The sequence below is a fragment of the Calonectris borealis genome, chromosome 39, assembly GCF_964195595.1.
Source record: "Calonectris borealis chromosome 39, bCalBor7.hap1.2, whole genome shotgun sequence".
Lineage (NCBI taxonomy): Eukaryota > Metazoa > Chordata > Aves > Procellariiformes > Procellariidae > Calonectris > Calonectris borealis.
This window is the reverse complement of record NC_134350.1, coordinates 427,814-445,770: the sequence shown is the minus strand read 5'-3', so window position 1 is coordinate 445,770 and position 17,957 is coordinate 427,814. Positions and strand designations below refer to the sequence as shown.

At 65.9% G+C, this 17,957-nt stretch overlaps 2 protein-coding genes across 4 annotated transcripts; both read left to right on the top strand.

The window, feature by feature from the left end:
* The first annotated feature begins 711 nt into the window (after nucleotides 1-711).
* Nucleotides 712-10,300, top strand: LOC142074613 (uncharacterized). 2 transcript variants are annotated; one of them, XM_075135333.1, is made up of 7 exons: nucleotides 712-1,028; nucleotides 1,446-1,553; nucleotides 2,270-3,092; nucleotides 3,366-3,847; nucleotides 4,521-4,653; nucleotides 6,477-6,711; nucleotides 7,014-10,300. In XM_075135333.1, exons 1-7 carry the CDS (start codon nucleotides 752-754, stop codon nucleotides 8,937-8,939), a joined length of 3,984 nt encoding a protein of 1,327 aa, XP_074991434.1. In that variant the 5' UTR covers nucleotides 712-751; the 3' UTR covers nucleotides 8,940-10,300. The 2 variants fall into 2 exon arrangements, with proteins under 2 accessions (XP_074991434.1, XP_074991433.1); XM_075135332.1 differs by lacking the exons at nucleotides 712-1,028; nucleotides 1,446-1,553 and adding an exon at nucleotides 2,033-2,111 and having other exon boundaries at nucleotides 7,014-10,296.
* Nucleotides 10,301-11,297: 997 nt separating this feature from the next.
* Nucleotides 11,298-17,548, top strand: TGFB1I1 (transforming growth factor beta 1 induced transcript 1). 2 transcript variants are annotated; one of them, XM_075135373.1, is made up of 11 exons: nucleotides 11,298-11,320; nucleotides 12,310-12,461; nucleotides 13,021-13,052; nucleotides 13,286-13,392; nucleotides 13,651-13,747; nucleotides 13,901-14,000; nucleotides 14,088-14,228; nucleotides 14,690-14,863; nucleotides 15,427-15,508; nucleotides 15,825-15,973; nucleotides 16,375-17,548. In XM_075135373.1, exons 1-11 carry the CDS (start codon nucleotides 11,308-11,310, stop codon nucleotides 16,639-16,641), a joined length of 1,314 nt encoding a protein of 437 aa, XP_074991474.1. In that variant the 5' UTR covers nucleotides 11,298-11,307; the 3' UTR covers nucleotides 16,642-17,548. The 2 variants fall into 2 exon arrangements, with proteins under 2 accessions (XP_074991474.1, XP_074991473.1); XM_075135372.1 differs by having other exon boundaries at nucleotides 13,898-14,000.
* The last annotated feature ends 409 nt before the right edge of the window (nucleotides 17,549-17,957 follow it).

Genomic DNA, 17,957 nt, shown 5'->3' with positions numbered 1-17,957 from the left:
CCCAGTGCGGGAGTCATCAGTGCACCCACTGCTCCCAGTGCGGGAGTCATCAGTGCACCCACTGCTCCCAGTATGGGAGTCATCAGTGCACCCAGTACTTCCAGTATGGGGCCACCAGCACACCCACTGCTCCCAGTATAGGGGTCACCAGTGCACCCAATGCTCCCAGTATGGGGTGAGCAATGTTCCCAGTGTGGGGGTCACCAGTGCTCCCAGTATGGGGGTCATCAGTGCACCCAGTACTCCCGGTGTTGCGTTCACCAGTGTTCCCAGTATGGGGCCACCAGCGCATCCACTGCTCCCAGTATAGGTTGACCAGTGCTCCCAGTATGGGGCCACAGGCACACCCACTGCTCCCAGTATAGATTGACCAGTGCTCCCAGTGTAGCGGTCACCCGTGCACCCAGTGCTCCCAGTATGGGGCCACAGGCACACCCAATGCTCCCAGCGTAGGGTCACCAGTGCTCCCAATACTCCCAGTGTAGGGTCACCAGTGCTCCCAGTATAGGGCAACCACGGAGGGGCTGCTCCCGCTCCCGGACTCCGCTTCCCGTCATGCCCCGCTCCGCCCGTCGGGCGCCGCCGCGGTGCGTCCTGGGAGCTGTAGTCCCGCGCCCTGCTTCCCGCCCAGGGGCAGACTCCGTTTCCCGTCGTGCCCCGCGGCGCGCGGGCTCTCCTTCTCCCGGCCACCGTCCATCCGCCCTCCCTCTGCCCCGCCGGCCGCCGGGCCGGGCCCGGGCCGGGCGCCGCCATGTCGGAGCCGCTGGGCTGGTGCGTGGAGGCGGTGCGGGCGGCGGCCGAGCCGGGGCTGGCCCGGGCGCTGCTGGCGCTGCGGACCCGCCACACGCGGCGGCCGGGAGGCGCCGCTCGGTTCCGGGAGCGGGGCGGGCTGGGGCCGCTGCTGGAGCTGCTGGGGCCCGAGCGGCCCCGCCGCACCCTCGACCTGGCTCTCAGCGTCCTCGGGAACTGCTGCACCGAGCCCGGCTGCCGCCGCCAGGCCCGGCGCCTCGGCGGCGTCCCCCGCCTGGGTGAGTGCCGGCGCCGGGAGCTGCTGGGGGGGACGGGGCGGCTCCCCCCCACCCCCCAGGGAATGGTACAGCCCAGAGCCCCCCATAAGGGAATGGGACAGCCTGGGACCCCCCCATAGGGGAGTGGGACAGCCCGGAGCCCCTCTCATACCGGGAATGGGTCCGGACCCCCCCATAGGGAAATGGGACAGCCCAGGACCCCCCCATAGCGGAGTGGGACAGCCCGGAGCCCCTCTCATACCGGGAATGGGTCCGGACCCCCCCATAGGGGAATGGGACAGCCCAGGACACCCCCATAGCGGAGTGGGACAGCCCAGACCCCCCCATAGGGGGAGTGGGACAGCCCGGAGCCCCATGCCCTGTCCCTGAGGGTGTCCCCCTGTCCCCAGCGGTGACCTCTGCCCTCTGCCCCCGCAGTGGCCCTGCTGTCCTCGCCGGGGCCGGAGAGCGTGCAGAACCGGGTGGCCCGCACCCTCGCCAACCTGGCCCTGGAGCCCGACGGCGCCCGCGACGTCCTCGACGCTGGTGAGCAGGGGTCCCCCAGTGGCCCTGGGTGTCCTTGGGGGCCCCTCGGGGGTCCCCGAGGTCCGCAGGGGTCCCTTGGTGGGTTACTAGGGTGTCCCTGAGGTCCCCAGGGGTCCCGTTAAGTGCTTTTGGGGGTCACTTGGTTGTCCATGAGGTCCCCGAGGTGTTCTCGGGGTCCTTTGAGTGTCCCCATGGTCCCTTGGGGGGTCTCTTCTGTGTTTTGGGGGGTCCCTTGGCTGTCCTTGAGGTCCCCTAGGTGTTCTCGGGGTCCCTTGGGGGGTCTCTTCTGTGTTTTTGGGGTCCCTTGGCTGTCCATGAGGTCCCCCATGGGGGACCTTTGGGTGTCCCCACAGTCCCTTGGGGGATCTCTTGTGTGTTTTTGGGGTCCCACAGGTATTTGTGATGTCCCCAGGGGTCCCCAACCCATCCCCGACGAGTCCCTTGGTGGCTTTCTCGTCGCTCTGGCTGCTGGGATGTCCAGGGGGTGTCCCCTGATGAGTCCCGTGTCCCCAGAGGGTGTCCCCAACGTGTCCCTCGATGCATTTCTCATCGCTGCGGGTAGCGGGACGTCCCCACCCTGTCCCCTAACGCACTCGTACATCCCCAAAGGTGGGGGGAACGTGGCTTTCTCATCCCGGGGAGCACCGGGGGTGTCCCCTGGCGGTCCCCATGTCCCCGAGGCTCCGCACCCCCTTAACTCTGTCCCCCCCTTGCAGGTGCCGGCCCCCTCCTGGTGTCCCTGGCCGCCTCCTGCGGCACCCCCGAGTGCCTCCACAGCGCTGCCCGTGCCCTCCGCATCTTGGGGGCCGCCCCGGCCCCCCGCCGGGCCCTGGGCCGAGCCGGGGCTGTCCGAGCCTTGGCCTCCCGCCTGGCCTCCCTCTCCCCGACCCACCCTGCCTGCCCGGCCGTCGCCCGAGCCCTGCGGGGTCTCACCGACGGCCCTGGCCCCTCGGCCGACGACGTGGCCCCGGCTTTGCCTGCCTTGGCCGCCCTGGCCGCCCACGCCAAGCGGGACCACCGCCAACCCGCCCTGGGAGCCATCGCCAACGCCTGCGCCCGCGCCCCGCTCCGGCCCGCCCTGGGGGCCGCCGGGGCGGTGGAGGCGGTGGCCGAGGAGGTGAGGAGGGCGTTGGCGTCCCCCAATGTCGCCGGAGCCACTGTAGCCGTCCGGGCGCTCTGCCTGCTGTGCCGGGAAGCCGTTAACCGGGCGCGGGTACGGGCGGCCGGCGGGCTGGGGCTGCTCCTGCGGCTCCTGGCCGAGCCCCGCGCCCGGCCCTGGCGTCCCCGCGTCCTACTGGCTTTGGCCGCCTTCGCCTACGACCAGGAGGCGTTGGCGGCCATGGAAGCCCGGGGCCTTGTCCCGCTGCTCGCCAACGTCCTGCGGGCTCGGGCCGACGAGGAGGAGGAGGAAGAGGAAGAGGAGGACGAGGAGGAAGACGAAGAGGAGGAGGATGAAGCCGCCGCATCATGCGATCTCCCCCGGGAGCTTCCTGGTCCACCCGGGGCCGGGGCGGCCGCCGGGAGCTTTCAGGGACTCAAGTGAGTGGGGGGACGGACAGACGGACAGGCTTTTTGGGGGGGGGTGTGGAGGGCTTTGGCACCTCTGGGGTGTCCGTGGGGGTCCCTTGAGGTCGTTGAGGGGGATCTCTGGGGGTCTTTGGGACCTGGGGTGGCCGGTGGGGAGGGGCAGCCCTGGCATTACCCTTGGGGGTGGGGAGAGGGTCCGGGCTGTCCCTTGGTGACACCCTGGGGGTCCGGGGCTGTCCCTGTCCCCCCGCCCAAACTGCTGAGCCCCCCCATTTCTCCCCCCAGGTCCTGGCTCCTCTCTGAAGCTGCCTCCCCACCGCCCTCCCCCCCGTCCTCCACCGCCCCCTCCCACTGCCCCTCGCCCCCCCGCCGCCGCCTGCCCCCCATGGGGGCCCTGGCCCTGCCCCGGGGGGTGGGCGAGGGGGACCCCTGGCTCCCCGAAGCCCCCGCTCTCCTGCTTTTGGGGCGCTTAGCAGCCGCCGATGAGCCCAGCCGAGCCCTGGCCTCTGCCCCCGTCGTTTCGGGGCTCCTCCGTTACCTGACGGGGGTCGCTGCCCCGGCCCCCCGGGCTGCCCGGGTGCTGCAGCGCCTGACGGGGCACCCTGCTTTTTTGGGGGCGTTGGTCCGGGCTTACGTCCCCTCCCTGCTCCGCTCCTGGCTGGTCCTCGGCCTCGCCCCCCCCCAGGCCGAGGAGCTCTCGCGGCCGGGGGGACCCAGGCGTCCGGCCGCCCCCCCCCACCCCCGCCAGGCACGCCTGAAGGAGTTGGGTGAGTTTGGGGGGGTCTTGGGGGGGCTAGGTGGGATCCACAGGAGTCATGGCTGGCCTTTGAGGCTCCTGGGGGGTCCTTTGGGGGTCCTTGTTGGCCTTTGGGGGTCCCCAGGGGTTCCTGGGGGACTATGGGGGGTCCCCGGGGGGTACTGAGTAGCCTTTGGGGGTCTCTGGGGGGGCTGCTGGGAGTCCCACAGGGGTCCTGGGTGGCCTTTAGGGATCTCTGAGGCATCCTCAGTGGGCTGTTGGGGGTCCCTGAGTAGTCCTTGGGGGATTATTGGGTGTCTCTGGAGGTCCGTGGTGGATTTTGGGGGTCTCCAGGGGTCCCTGGAGATCCTGGGTAGTCTTTGGGTGTCCCTGGGGGGCAACTGGAGGTCCCCGAGGGGTCCTGAGTGGCCTTTTCGGGACTACTGGGGGGTCCTGAGTGATCTTTAGTGGGGTCCCCAGTTGTCCCTGGGGGGGCTTTGGGGGTCCCTGGGGGGGTCTTTAGGGGTCCTTGGAGTCTCTGGAGGATTGCTGGAGGTCTGCAGGCGTCGCTGGGGGGGGCTTTTGGGGGTCCTGGGTGCTGTTTTGGGTCTCCTGGGCGGCAGGGGGGAGGAGGTGGGATCCATAGTGGGATCCTATGGACCTGACCCCCCCCATGGACCTATATGTCCCCGTGTCCCCCCCAGGTGAGGGTCTCCTGCGCAACCTGGCGGCGGCGGCGGCAGCCCCCTTCGGCGTGGGGCTGCTGACCCACATGCTGCGCTGCGGGGCCCCCCCGGCCCGCCTGGCCTGCGCCACCGCCCTACCCCTGCTCGCCAGGTACGCACCCTATAGCACCCCTATAGAGCCCCTGTAGCTTCCCTGCTACGCCATCCCTCTAGCCCCCGTGGCCCCCCAGAACTGGCCCGTAACTCTAGCCCCCGTGGCCCCCCCGTAACTCACCTGGGGGATCTCTCATACATTCCTCTCCAGCTGAGCCCGTATGTCCCCTATAGAGCTCTGTATGTCCCCTATACAGGCTCCATAATGTCCCTGTAGCGCCCCAGAACCAGCCCCATAACTCGTCCCTCTTGCGCTCCCCCGCACGCGGGCCCGTCAGTGCTCTATAGAGCCCAATACATCACCTATAGTGCTTTATGTGTTCCCTATAGAGCTCTATATGTTTTCTATACAGACTTTGTAGTGTCGCTATAGTGCCCCAGAACCAGCCTTATAACTCACCCGGGAGATCTGTCGTGTGTTCCCCGGGCCTGTCAATGCTCTATAGAGCTCAATACATCATTTATAGAGCCCAATACATCATCTATAGAGCCTTATATGTCCCCTATAGAGCCCCTGTGCCCCCCCATAGCCCCCGTGGCCCTCCAGAACCGGCCCCATAACCCACCTCGGCGGTTCCCTCGCGGATTCCCGCTTGCTCCCTTGTCTCCGGTCCTTATAGAGCCTCTATAGAGACTCATAGGATCCGTATGGGGTCCCAGAAACAGCCTGGAGATCCCATATAGGTGCTCAGCACAGATTTCTTTAGCTGAGGCAGTGCATCTATTATATATTCTCTATAGGTGGCCCCGTAGATCCACTGTAGCCCATTTCATAAATATTTCCTATAGATTCCCCATGGCAAACCCTGCAGCTATTCTGTAGGCTGCCTCTGAGTGCCCCACAGCGAGTGCAATAATTCCCTATAGATCTATTGCTGGCCCCATAGAGCCCCTGTAAATCCTCTGTGGATCCCCAGTGCCCAAGTCTATAGGTGACCTATAGGGCAGAACTCCCACAGGCAGCCCCATAGGTTCCCTATAGCTGCCCCATAAGCAGCCTTGTTAGTCCCCTATGCATCCATAGGGGTTAGTCCCCTATGCTGCCTCAGGCAGCCCTGTAGGTTTCATACAGATTTCGTACCTGTAGCCCTATACTTCCCCTATAGATCTGCCTATAGATTTCCTATACATTCTCTCTTTGTGCCCCCTCACGTCATCGGCATGTCGTTAATGTCATTGTCATGTGCAGCCCAATGTCCCCAGGGGTGAGGGGTGGCCCCAGACCCTATAGCATCCCCCACGTGTTGCCGTGACATCATTGGCATCACCCAATGGCATGACCCACAGCGTTGGCATGACCCATGACATTGGTGTCATCTTGGCGTCATGTTGCCGTGACCCACAGCGTTGGTGTGACCCATGACGTTGGCGTCACGTTGGCGTTATGTTGCCGTGACCCATGACATTGGCATCATGTTGCCGTGACCCACAGCGTTGGTGTGACCCATGACGTTGGCGTCACGTTGGCGTCATTTTGCCGTGACCCACAGCGTTGGCGCGACCCGTGACATTGGCGTCACGTTGGCATGGCCTACAGCGTTGGCGTCACGTTGCCGTGACCCACGTCACTGCCAGGACCCATGGTCTTGGTGTCACGTTGGTGCGACCCACAGTGTTGGTGTCACGTTGGTATGACCCACGTCATTGGCGTGACGCACGTTGGCGGCATCACCCACCTCGTTGCCGTGACTCGAGTCATTGTTGTCACGTTGGCGCGACCCGTGGTGTTGGTACGACCGTTGGCGCTGGTGTGGTGTCAGCGTGACCTTCGGCATCCCTCTGCCGTGACGCTGGCGTGACGCGTGTCCTTGGCATGTGCAGGCCGGCGTCCCCGGCGCGGGGGCTGCTGTGGGGAGGGGGAGCGGTGGCCCTGCTGCTCTCGGCGGTGGCCCGGGGCCCCGCGTCCCCCTACGAGCCCCCCCCAGCCTTCGCCCTCTACGCTGCCGATGCCATCACCCTCCTGCGGGGACGTGCTGGGGACACACCGGGGGACATCGGGGACACGGCGGGGGACAGCGAGGAGACGCTGGGACACGCCAATGCCGAGGACCTGCAGGTACAGCCCCGTGGGGTGCTGGGGACGTGTGACGAGGTGCTGGGGACACGCGATGGGCCATCAGGGACGTGGATGGGGACATGGAGGATGTGGTCGGGGACACTGGGGATCGTTGGGGACCTGTAGGGACACTGACGACATGGTTGGGGACATTGGGATGGTTAGGGACTCATGGGGACAGATGTATGAGGATGTCGGGGACATCAGGGATCCCTTGGGGACATCCAGGTGGAGACCCGTGGGGGGACACTGGGAAGGCCCATGGACTCACTGGTGTTCTTGGGGACACGGGGGACCCGCAGGTGCACGGAGACACCGAGGACCCGTGGGGACATGGGGATGCCGAGGACCTGTGGGGACAAGCGGACAGACGTGGGGACGGTGGTGACGCCCTCGGGGTGAACGGTGACCTGCAGAGACCTCTGGACCGACACAAGGACCTCAAGGACCCGTGGGGACAGCCAGACAGCTTTGGGGATGCAGAGGACACCTGGGGACACATGGATGGCCACGCAACCTCTCCTGTGGATGGACACGGTGACATTGGGGATGCACCACAGTGCACCGATGGACATGGGGACCCGTGGGGACACGTGGATGGACTTGGGGACACTGATGACTCGTGGGGACCCACAGGGTCCCCATGCCCCCTGTCCCCTGTGACCCTCTACCCCCCACCCCTGCTGTCCCCTGTGTCCCCATGTCCCCAAGTATCTCCGGACTCATTTTCCCCAGGGCCCCCCTGTCCCCAAGTGTCCCCAAGGCCTGCTAAACGTCCCCGAGCATCATCTTGTCCCCAGCTGTCCCCAAACCCTCCCAACCTCCATTCCCAAGTGGCCCCAAGACCCCCTAAATGTCCTCTGCTATTCTCTTCTCCTCCACTGTCCTCAAACCTCCCCAACTTATGTCCCCGGGTGTCTCTGAGGCCCTCCAACCCATGTCCCCAACTGTCCCCATGTCCCCAGGTGTCCCCAAACCCTCTTGACCCTTGTCCCCAACCATCCCCATGTCCCCGGGTGTCCCCAGTGTCCTCCAACCGACGTCCCCAACCATCTCCCTGTCCTCAAGCCTCCCCAAGCTCCTCCAACCCCTGTCCCCAAGCCTCCCCAAGCTCCTCCAACCCACGTCCCCAAGCATCCCCAAGCTCTTCCAACCCATCACCACCATCCCCGTGCCCCCAGACATCCCCAAGCTCCTCCAACCCATGTCCCCAACCATCTCCCTGTCCCCAAGCGTCCCCAAGCTCTACCAACCCATGTCCCCAAGCATCCCCAAGCTCTTCCAACCCATCACCACCATCCCCGTGCCCCCAGACGTCCCCAAGCTCCTCCAACCCATGTCCCCAACCATCTCCCTGTCCCCAAGCCTCCCCAAGCTCTTCCAACCCCTGTCCCCAAGCATCCCCAAGCTCTTCCAACCCATCTCCGCCACCCTCTCCAGCCCCCCAAGCATCCCCAACCCCCCCAGCCACCCATCCCCCTGTGTGCCCAGCGTGTCCCTATGCCCAGACCCCCCACGACCTCCTCCTCCTCCCCAATGGCGCCCACCCCGGGGTGCCAGTGGCCCGGGCGGCCCTGACCCAGGGGTCCCCTGTCTTGGGAGCCATGTTGGGGGGGGCCTTCGCCGAGGCCCGCCAGGCAGCGGTGGCCTTGGGCTGTGCCCCCCGCCGCCCTCTCCTCCTCCTCCTCCATTTTGTCCATGGCTGCCGGGGCCGCCCCAGGGACGGGTGTCCCCTCCTGTCCCCCCCCGTGTCCCCCGCCGCCGCCGGCGCTGCCATTGCCTTGGCACGCCGTTACCTGGTGGACGGCTTTGAGGGTGTCATGGCCACCGCCATCACCGCCTCCCCCGGTGCCCTCTGGGCCTTGGCCGAGCGGTGGGGTTGCGCCCCGTTGGCCACCCGGGCCGCCCAGGCCATTTTGGGGGGGCCGCCCCACAACGTGGCCCCTCGCTTGGTTCGGGTGGCCCGGCTGGCCCGGTGTCCCCCTCGCCTGGCCCGGGCCTTGATGGCTGCTGTGGCGCCCCAGGGGGCCCAACCCCACCTTGATATGGGGGAGCCATGGGGTGGGGGCGACCCCCTGCTGCGACCCCCTGGAGACATTAATGGGGACCCCGGGGACCTGGGGGATGACTTTGGGGTCCCTTATGAGGACCTTGGGAACGCCTCTATGGATGTTGGGGACCCCTTAGGTGAAGATGATATGGACATGGAGGTCAAGGGGCCTCTCTAAGACCTAGGGGACCACCAGCAGGACCTTGGGGACCCCTTTTGGGGATCTTGGGGACCACTGCATGGGTGTTGGGGACCCTGTAGATGATAACGAGGAGGACATGGAGTTCAGGGACCTCTCTAGGACCTTGGAGACCCCCAGCAGGACCTTGGGGAACGACTGCATGGGTGTTGGGGACCCCTTGGATGAAGACAAGAGGACATGGAGGTCAGGGACCTCTCTAAGACCTTGGGGGCACCCTCGGGGACCCCTCCGGATGCTGGGGACCCCTTAGATGGAGGTCAGAGGACTCCTCTAAGACCTTATGGGCCCTTTTATGGGTCTTGGGGACCCCTTAGATGAAAATCAGGAGGACATGGAGGTCAGGGGACCTTTCTAAGAGCTTGGGGACACCCTGGAGGATCCCTTTGTGGCTGTTGGGGATCCTTTAGACAGAGATGACAGGGACAAAGAGGTCAGGAGAGCTCTCTGAGATCTTGGAGATACCTTCAGGGACCTTGTGGAGATGGAGGGCACCTTCAGGAACCTCCACAGGGACCTTAGGGAGGACTTTGTGGACTTTAAGGTCATGGTGGACCTTCTTGGGGACCCCTCTGTGGGTGTAGGGGACCCCTTAGATGAGGACATGGAGGTCAAGGGACCTCTCGTAAGACCTTGAGACCCATTAATTTTGGGGACACACTGCAGGACTATAGCGACTTTGGAGACTCCTTAGATGAAGATAAAGAGGACGTGGAGGTTGAGGGACCCTGTGGGGACCTCAGGGACCCCCTTGAGGACCTTGGGGTCGTCTTCTAGATGTTAAGGCCTTTTTCGATGATGAAGATGAGGCCAGGGAGGTGTGGGAGCCCCATGAGGACCTTGGGGGTCTCCTCTACATGTTGAGGCTCTTTTTGATGACGAAGACAAGGCAGGGGAGATGGGGAGCCCCCCATAAGGACTTGGGGACCCCCATGAAGATCTTGGAGACCTGCTTGAGGACCCTAGGGACCTCATCTAGATGTTGAGGCTTTTTGTGATGATGAAAATGAGGCCAGGGACCCCCCCATGGGCACCTTGAGGACCCCCAAGATGGCACACAGGGTGGTGGCACAAGGGGAGGAGGCCCAGGTTTGGGGAGGAAGGCACAGTTTTGGGGCACCCCCCGGGTGACAGGGAGACCCCACCAGGTTATGGGGTGTCCCCACGGTGTCAGGGTGGGGCTGATATGGGCGGGGGGGGATGGGGTGCCCAGTTTCAGGTTGATTTCACGGGATTTTGGGGTCGTGACTGTAGCGAAGGCAACGCACAATAAAGGAGGTGAAACGGCTCCAACACGGTGAGGATTTGGGTGTCGGGGACCCCCCTCCCCGTATCCCATGGACCCAGGTGTCTGGGAACCCCCTCCCCATATCCCACAGTCCAAGGTGTGGGGACCCCCCTCCCCGTATCCCACGGTCCAAGGTGTTGGGGACCCCTCGTATCCCACAGACCCAGGCATCCAGGACCCCCCATATCCCACAGACCCATGTGGCCGGGACCCCCCCCTCCCCATATCCCACCCCGTATCCCACGGTCCAAGGTGTCTGGGGCGCTCCCTCGTATCCCACGGGCCCCAGCTCCGGTCCCCCCCATCCCACGGATCCAGGCATCTGCCCTCCCGTATCCCACGGACCCAGGCTCCGGTCCCCCTGTATCCCACGGATCCAGGCATCTGCCCCCCACTATCCCACGGACCCAGGCTCTGGTCCTCCCGTATCCCACGGATCCAGGCATCTGCCCCCCATATCCCACGGATCCAGGCATCTGCCCCCCCCCGTATCCCGCGGACCCAGGCTCCGGTCCCCCCTATCCCATGGGCCCCGGCATCTGCCCCCCCATATCCCACGGACCCAGGCTCCGGTCCCCCCATATCCCACAGACCCAGGCTCCGGTCCCCCCATATCCCACAGATCCAGGCATCTGCCCCCCCGTATCCCAAGGACCCAGGCTCCGGTCCTCCCGTATCCCACGGATCCAGGCATCTGCCCCCCCCGTATCCCACGGACCCAGGCTCCGGTCCCCCTGTATCCCACGGATCCAAGCATCTGCCCCCCCCCGGTATCCCGTGGACCCAGGCTCCGGTCCCCCCTATCCCACGGGCCCTGGCATCTGCCCCCCTGTATCCCACGGATCCAGGCATCTGCCCCCCCGTATCCCGCGGACCCAGGCTCCGGTCCCCCCTATCCCACGGGCCCCGGCATCTGCCCCCCCGTATCCCGCGGATCCAGGCGTCCGGCCACTTCCCCCCTTTCCCTGGCCGGGACCCAGGCGTCCGGGCGCTTCCATACATGGGCACCGAGGGGCCCGCGCGGGGCGACGTCACGGGGGGCCGCACCCAGTCCCGGCCATGGACGACTTGGGTAAGAGCCGCGCGCGTCCGTCCCGCTGTCCGTCCCGCCGTCCCGCCGGCCGTCCCCGGCGCTGGGGTGGTGGCGGGGATGGCGGATGTTCGGGGCCTGGACACCTGGGTCTGTGGGTGCTGGGATGGACGGGTGCTCGGAGTCCGGGTCCCCTAGAGGGTCCATGGGCGCTGGGATGGATGGGTGCTCAGGGACTGCGTCCCCTAGAGGGTCCACAGAGCAGGGGATGGATGGGTGCTCAGACGCCTGGGTCCATGGGTGCTGGGATGGATGGGTGCTCAGACGTCTTGGTCTATGGGTGCTGGGATAGATGGGTGCTCAGGGACTGGGTCCATGGGTGCTGGGATGGATGGGTGCTCAGGGACTGGGTCCCCTAGAGGGTCCATGGGTGCTGGGATGGATGGGTGCTCGGAGTCTGGGTCCCCTAGAGGGTCCATGGGTGCTGGGATGGATGGGTGCTCAGATGTCTTGGTCTATGGGTGCTGGGATGGATGGGTGCTCAGACACCTGGGTCCATGGGTGCTGGGATGGATGGGTGCTCAGACACCTGGGTCTATGGGTGCTGGGATGGATGGGTGCTCAGACACCTGGGTCCATGGGTGCTGGGATGGATGGGTGCTCGGACACCTGGGTCCGTGGGTGCTGGGATGGATGGGTGCTCAGATGCTTTGGTCCATGGGTGCTGGGATGGATGGGTGCTCGGACACCTGGGTCCGTGGGTGCTGGGATGGATGGGTGCTCAGATGCTTTGGTCCATGGGTGCTGGGATGGATGGGTGCTCAGACACCTGGGTCCATGGGTGCTGGGATGGATGGGTGCTCGGACACCTGGGTCCATGGGTGCTGGGATCGATGGGTGCTCGGGGACTGGGTCCATGGGTGCTGGGATGGATGGGTGCTCGGACACCTGGGTCCATGGGTGCTGGGATGGATGGGTGCCTGGGTCCCACCCCACGCCTGGGTCCCTCACCCCACCCCACCCCACCCCAGACGCCCTCTTGGCCGACCTGGAGACAACGACGTCACACCTCGCCCGGCGGCCGGTGCTGCTGACAGACCCGCCGGGGGGGGCACCCGCCCCACACCCACCCTCCGCCCCCGGCGGGGACCCCCCCCGGCCACCCCCACCCCCCTACGGCCCAGTGAGCTCGGGCATCCTGGGGCCATGAGGGGCCCTGGGGACATGGGGCGATGCTAGAGGGCTTTGGGGACAGGGGGGACCTTGGGGGCCATGGGCGTAAGGGGGGGTTTGGGGATGTTGGAGGAGCTTGGGGACACTGGGGCCCTTGGGGACATCGAGCGGCTTGGGGACACTGGGGCCATGAGGGGCCCTGGGGACACAGGGGGATGTTGGGGATCTTGGGGACATGGGGGGTTTTGGGGACGTTGGGGACCTTGGGGACATGGGGGGGCCTTGGGGACATGGGGGGCTTTGGAGGACCTGGGGCCATTGGGGACCTTGGGACCATTGGGGGGCCCTGGGGGCTTTGGGGACATGGAGGATCTTGGGACATGGATGTTGGAGATGGGGGACAGTGGGGTTGGGGACCCCTGGGATGGGGACGATGGGGACATCAGGGATGAGGACAGGGACCTGGGGGGGACACTGGGGACACGGAGACCTCAAGGACCGCGGGGATGGGGACATTGGGGGTGACAATGTCCCAGGTCCCCATTAACCCCCAACGTGCCGGTCCCCAGGCGCCAGGGGGGGACACGGAGCAGCTCTACAGGTATGGGGACCTTGGGGACATGGGGGGGGACACTGGGGACATGGGAGGGGACATTGGGGACATGGGTGGGACCTTGGGGACATGGGGGGGACACTGGGGATACGGGAGGGGACACGGGGGGGGGGGGGGGGGGATTTGGGAGGAAGGGGGAGGATGGAGGGACGGGGGGGTTGCAGAGAGGACCCTGGGGACACAGAGGGGATGTGCCACCCCCCGGTGTCCCCGTCCCCCAGCACGGTGCAGAAGGCCCGGCCCCCCCGGCCCCCACCGGCCCCCCCCAGCCTGGGGGAGCTCGACCGGCTCCTCTGTGACCTCAACGCCACCCACAGCTCCATCGCAGGTACCCCACCCCTGCCACCCCCAAATCCCCCTCCCCAGGCACCCCAAAAGCCCCCGAAGCACCCCAAACCTCCCCAAAGCACCCCAAAAATCACCCTGGGCACCCCAAACCCCTCAGCTGCCCCCCCCAGATCACCCTGGGGACCCTAGAAGTCATTCTACAGACCTTTAATCTCCTTGGGGACCTCTACAATCACCCTGGGAACCCCCAAAACCTTTCTGGGGACCCAAAATTGGCCGTGACACACCGCCCCCCCAGATGAGATCCTGGCCCAGTTCCCCCCCCTGAAGAGCCCCGAGGGGGTGAAGAGGAAGGAGGCGGCAGATGAGGCTGAAGTCGGAGTGTCCCCCCCCCGGTGAGTGTGTGTGTAGCAGCAGCACCCCAAAATGGGGGTAACCCACACCAGCTGCACCCCGAACTGGGGTTATCCCCAATTACCACCCCCCCATCAGCACCACCCCCCCTGGAGCACCCCCATAACCCTCTCCCTGCCCCCCCCCCAAAGCAGCTCGGGGACCCCCCCGGTGCCCCCCACCTCGGCCACCTCGGCCACCCAGGAGCTGGACAAGCTGATGGCCTCGCTCTCCGACTTCCACCTCCACCGCACCGTGAGTCCGGGGGGTTTCAGGGGGTGTCCCCCCCTCCATGTTACCTTGCACCCCCATAACTCTCTTTTCCCCCCTTCCCACCCCCAGCCCCCCGCAAAAAAGGGGGTTCCTGAGGGGGGGAACCTGGACTCGATGCTGGTGCTACTGCAGTCGGACCTGAGCCGCCAGGGCGTCCCCACGGGGGCGAAGGGGGTTTGTGGGTCCTGCCAGAAGCCCATCGCTGGGAAGGTTGGTTTTGGGGTACCCTGGGGACGGTGGGACCCCCTGGGGGGACCTGGGGGCAGTGGTGGTGGCACCGGGGGGGGCGGGTGTCTGGTGTTGCACCCCAAAGCAGGGGCTTCCTTGTGGGCATCTTAAAACGGGGCTGCCTGGGGCTGTGCCCCAAAATGGGGGGTCCTCTGATGTACCCTAAAAGGCAGGGTGCTCTGGTGTGCCCCAAAATGGGGGTCCTCTGGTGTACCCCAAAATGGGGAGGTCCTCTGGTGAACCCTAAAATGGGGTTAGCTTTGTGCATGACCTACAGTGGGGATGCCCTCTGCTGCACCCCAAAAATAGGGCTACCCCCAGCCACCTGCACACCCCCCCCAGCACCACCCCAAACCAGACCTCACCCAGCCGGGACCCCAAAATGAGGTGTCATCCCTTGGGACCCTCACCCTTTTTCCTTCTCCCCCCGCCCCCCCCCGCAGGTGGTGAGGGCTTTGGGGTGCACCTGGCACCCCGAGCACTTCGTCTGCGCCCGCTGCGGGGGGGAGCTGGGGGGCGGCAGCTTCTTCGAGAAGGACGGGGCGCCCTACTGCCCGCGGGACTACGGACGGCTCTTCTCCCCCCGCTGCGCCCGCTGCGCCCAGCCCATCCTCGACGTGGGTCAGGGGGACCCCCGGGGGGGCCTGGGGGCATGGGGACCTTCCTGGGGGGGTTCTGGGAGCAGCGGGACCCCCTTGGGTGCTATAGGACCTTATGGGGGGCCCTGGGGGTGGCAAGACCTCCTGGGGGGCCATGGAGTGCCCTGGGGATGGTGGGACCCTCTGGAGGGACCTGGGGGTGGTGGGATCTTCTGGGGGGTCATGGGACCTTCTGGGGTGCTCTGGGGGTGGTGGAACCCCCATGGGTGCAATGGGATCTTATGGGGGGCCCTGGGGATGATGGGACCCTCTGGGGTGACCTGTGGGTGGTGGGACCTTCTGGGGGGTCATGGGACCTTCTGGGGTGCTCTGGGGGTGGTGGGAACCCCCATGGGTGCAATGGGATCTTATGGGGGGCCCTGGGGTGACCTGGGGATGGTGGGTCCTTCTGGGGTGCCCTGGGGGTGGTAGGCTCATGGGGTGGGGGGGCATCGTGGGGTGCGGTGGGACCCCCTTGGACCCCCGGGGGTGGGGGGCTGGCAGTGACGTCCCCGACTGCCCCCCCCCCCCCCCCCCCGCAGAAAATGGTGACGGCGCTGGACAAGAACTGGCACCCGGAGCACTTCTGCTGCGTCAAGTGCGGGCAGCCCTTCGGCGAGGAGGGTGGGTGTCCCCCGTGTCCCCCCCGTGTCCCCTCCCGTCCTCCCAGATCGCCTCGTGTCCCCCCATGTCCCTGTCCTGTCCCACCATCCCACCGTGTCCCTGTGGCCTGATCCCGTGCTCGTGTGTCCCCGTGTCCCCACATCTCACCATCCCCACACTGGTCCCACCACCGTCCCCATGTCCCCAGATCTCTCCTTCTCCATCGTGGCCTCCCCACCATGGCCGCATCCCCGCATCTCACCATCCCCACCTCTGTGTCTCCCATGTCCCCGTGTCCCCACGCCTCCCCGTCCCTGCACCCCGTGGTGTCCCCCAGGCTTCTTGGAGAAGGATGGCCAGCAGTACTGCCGCCAGGACTTTGCCGAGCTCTTCTCCAGCCGGTGCCGGGGCTGCGGGCGGCCCATCCTGGAGGGCTACATCGCCGCCCTCGAGGGGCTCTGGCACCCCGAGTGCTTCGTCTGCCGGGTGAGACTCCCGCCACTCCCACGTCCCCTCCCCTGGTCCCTGGTGTCCCCACATCGCCACCTCCCCTGGTCCCTGATGTCCCCCTGTCCCTGTGTCCCACCTCCAGGAGCACTTCACATCCCATGTCCCCACCTCCCCTGGTCCCCGGTGTCCCCACATTCCACGTCCCCACCTCCCCTGGTCCCTGGTGTCCCCACGTCCCCATGTCCCACCTCCAGGAGCACTTCACATCCCTTGTCCCCACCTCCCCTGGTCCCTGATGTCCCCACATCCCTGTGTCCCACCTCCAGGAGCACTTCACATCCCTTGTCCCCACCTCCCCTGGTCCCTGATGTCCCCACATCCCACGTCCCCACCTCCCCTGGTCCCTGATGTTCCCATCCCCGTGGCCCTCTCCCCAGGAATGCTTCGCGCCCTTCGTGGGGGGCAGCTTCTTCGAGGACGGCGGCCACCCCTACTGCGAGCGGCACTTCCACGCCCGGCGGGGCTCGCTGTGCCGGGGCTGCGGGGAACCCATCGCCGGCCGGTGCGTCACCGCCATGGCCCAACGCTTCCACCCCGAGCACTTCGTCTGCGCCTTCTGCCTCCGGCCCCTCTCCAAGGGCACCTTCCAGGAGCAGGAGGGCAAGCCCTACTGCCAGCCATGCTTCCTCCGCCTCTTCGGGTGAGGCCACCACGGCCCCCCCCAGCCCCACCGATGGTGCCCCGTGGTGTGGGGTGCCCCGCAGAGGTCCAATGGACACTCCACGACCACCACGAGAACATCCTACGGGTGCCCCGTTGCGTGGGGTGCACCATTGAGGTGGTCTTCAGGGTGCCCCCATGGTGCCTGGGGGCCTCGTGCATGGGGATCTGGCACCCTTGAGATGCCCCATGGTGTGGGGTGTCCCGCAGAGGTCCAACAGACACCCCACAACCACCACAAGAACGTTCCATGGGTGAACCATTGGATGGGGTGCACCACTGGGGTGGTCGTGGAGGTGTCTTGGGGCACTTGGAGACCTCATGCATAGGACCCTTGAGGTGTGCAATAGCATAGGGTGCCCCACAGAGATCGAATGGGCACCCCGTGACCATACCGTTGGTGCCCCATTGCATGGTGCCCGGGAGCCTCACGTGGGGGTCCATCACCCCTGAGCTGCCCCGTGGTGTGGGCTGCCTCATAAATACCCCATGGGTGCTCCACAGCGTGTGACCCACAGATCTGGCCATGGACTTGCCCCATGCCATAGGGCGACCATGGATCCGGCCCAGGACTTGCTCCACAGCGTGGGGTGGTCTCTGTGCGTGGTGCACTGGGGGCACTGATGGTCCCGGTGGGGCACTGGGGGTAACTGGGGGGCACTGGGGGCCTCCGTGGGTCGCACTTGCTCTTTGCTTGCACATGCCAAAGCCTTCGTATTTGGGAGGGGGGGTTGAGGGGCAGTTGGGGGATCAATGGGGCAGTTGGGGGAAATCTTTGGGGCAGTTGGGGGAGGATCTATGGGGCAGTTTGGAGGATCCATGGGGCAGTTGGGGGAGGATTGAGGGGCAGTTTGGAGGATCTTTGGGGCAGTTTGGAGAATCTTTGGGGCAGTTGGGAGGATCTTTGGGGCAGTTGGGGAAGGATCCATGGGGCAGTTGGGGGAGGATCCATGGGGCAGTTTGGAGGATCCATGGGGCAGTTGGGGGAGGATCTTTGGGGCAGTTTGGAGGATCTTTGGGGCAGTTGGGAGAATCTTTGGGGCAGTTGGGAGGATCTTTGGGGCAGTTGGGGAAGGATCCATGGGGCAGTTGGGTGAGGATCTTTGGGGCAGTTGGGAGGATCCATGGGGCAGTTGGGGAAGGATCCATGGGGCAGTTGGGTGAGGATCTTTGGGGCAGTTGGGTGAGGATCTTTGGGGCAGTTGGGAGGATCTTTGGGGCAGTTGGGGAAGGATCCATGGGGCAGTTGGGTGAGGATCTTTGGGGCAGTTGGGAGGATCCATGGGGCAGTTGGGAGGAT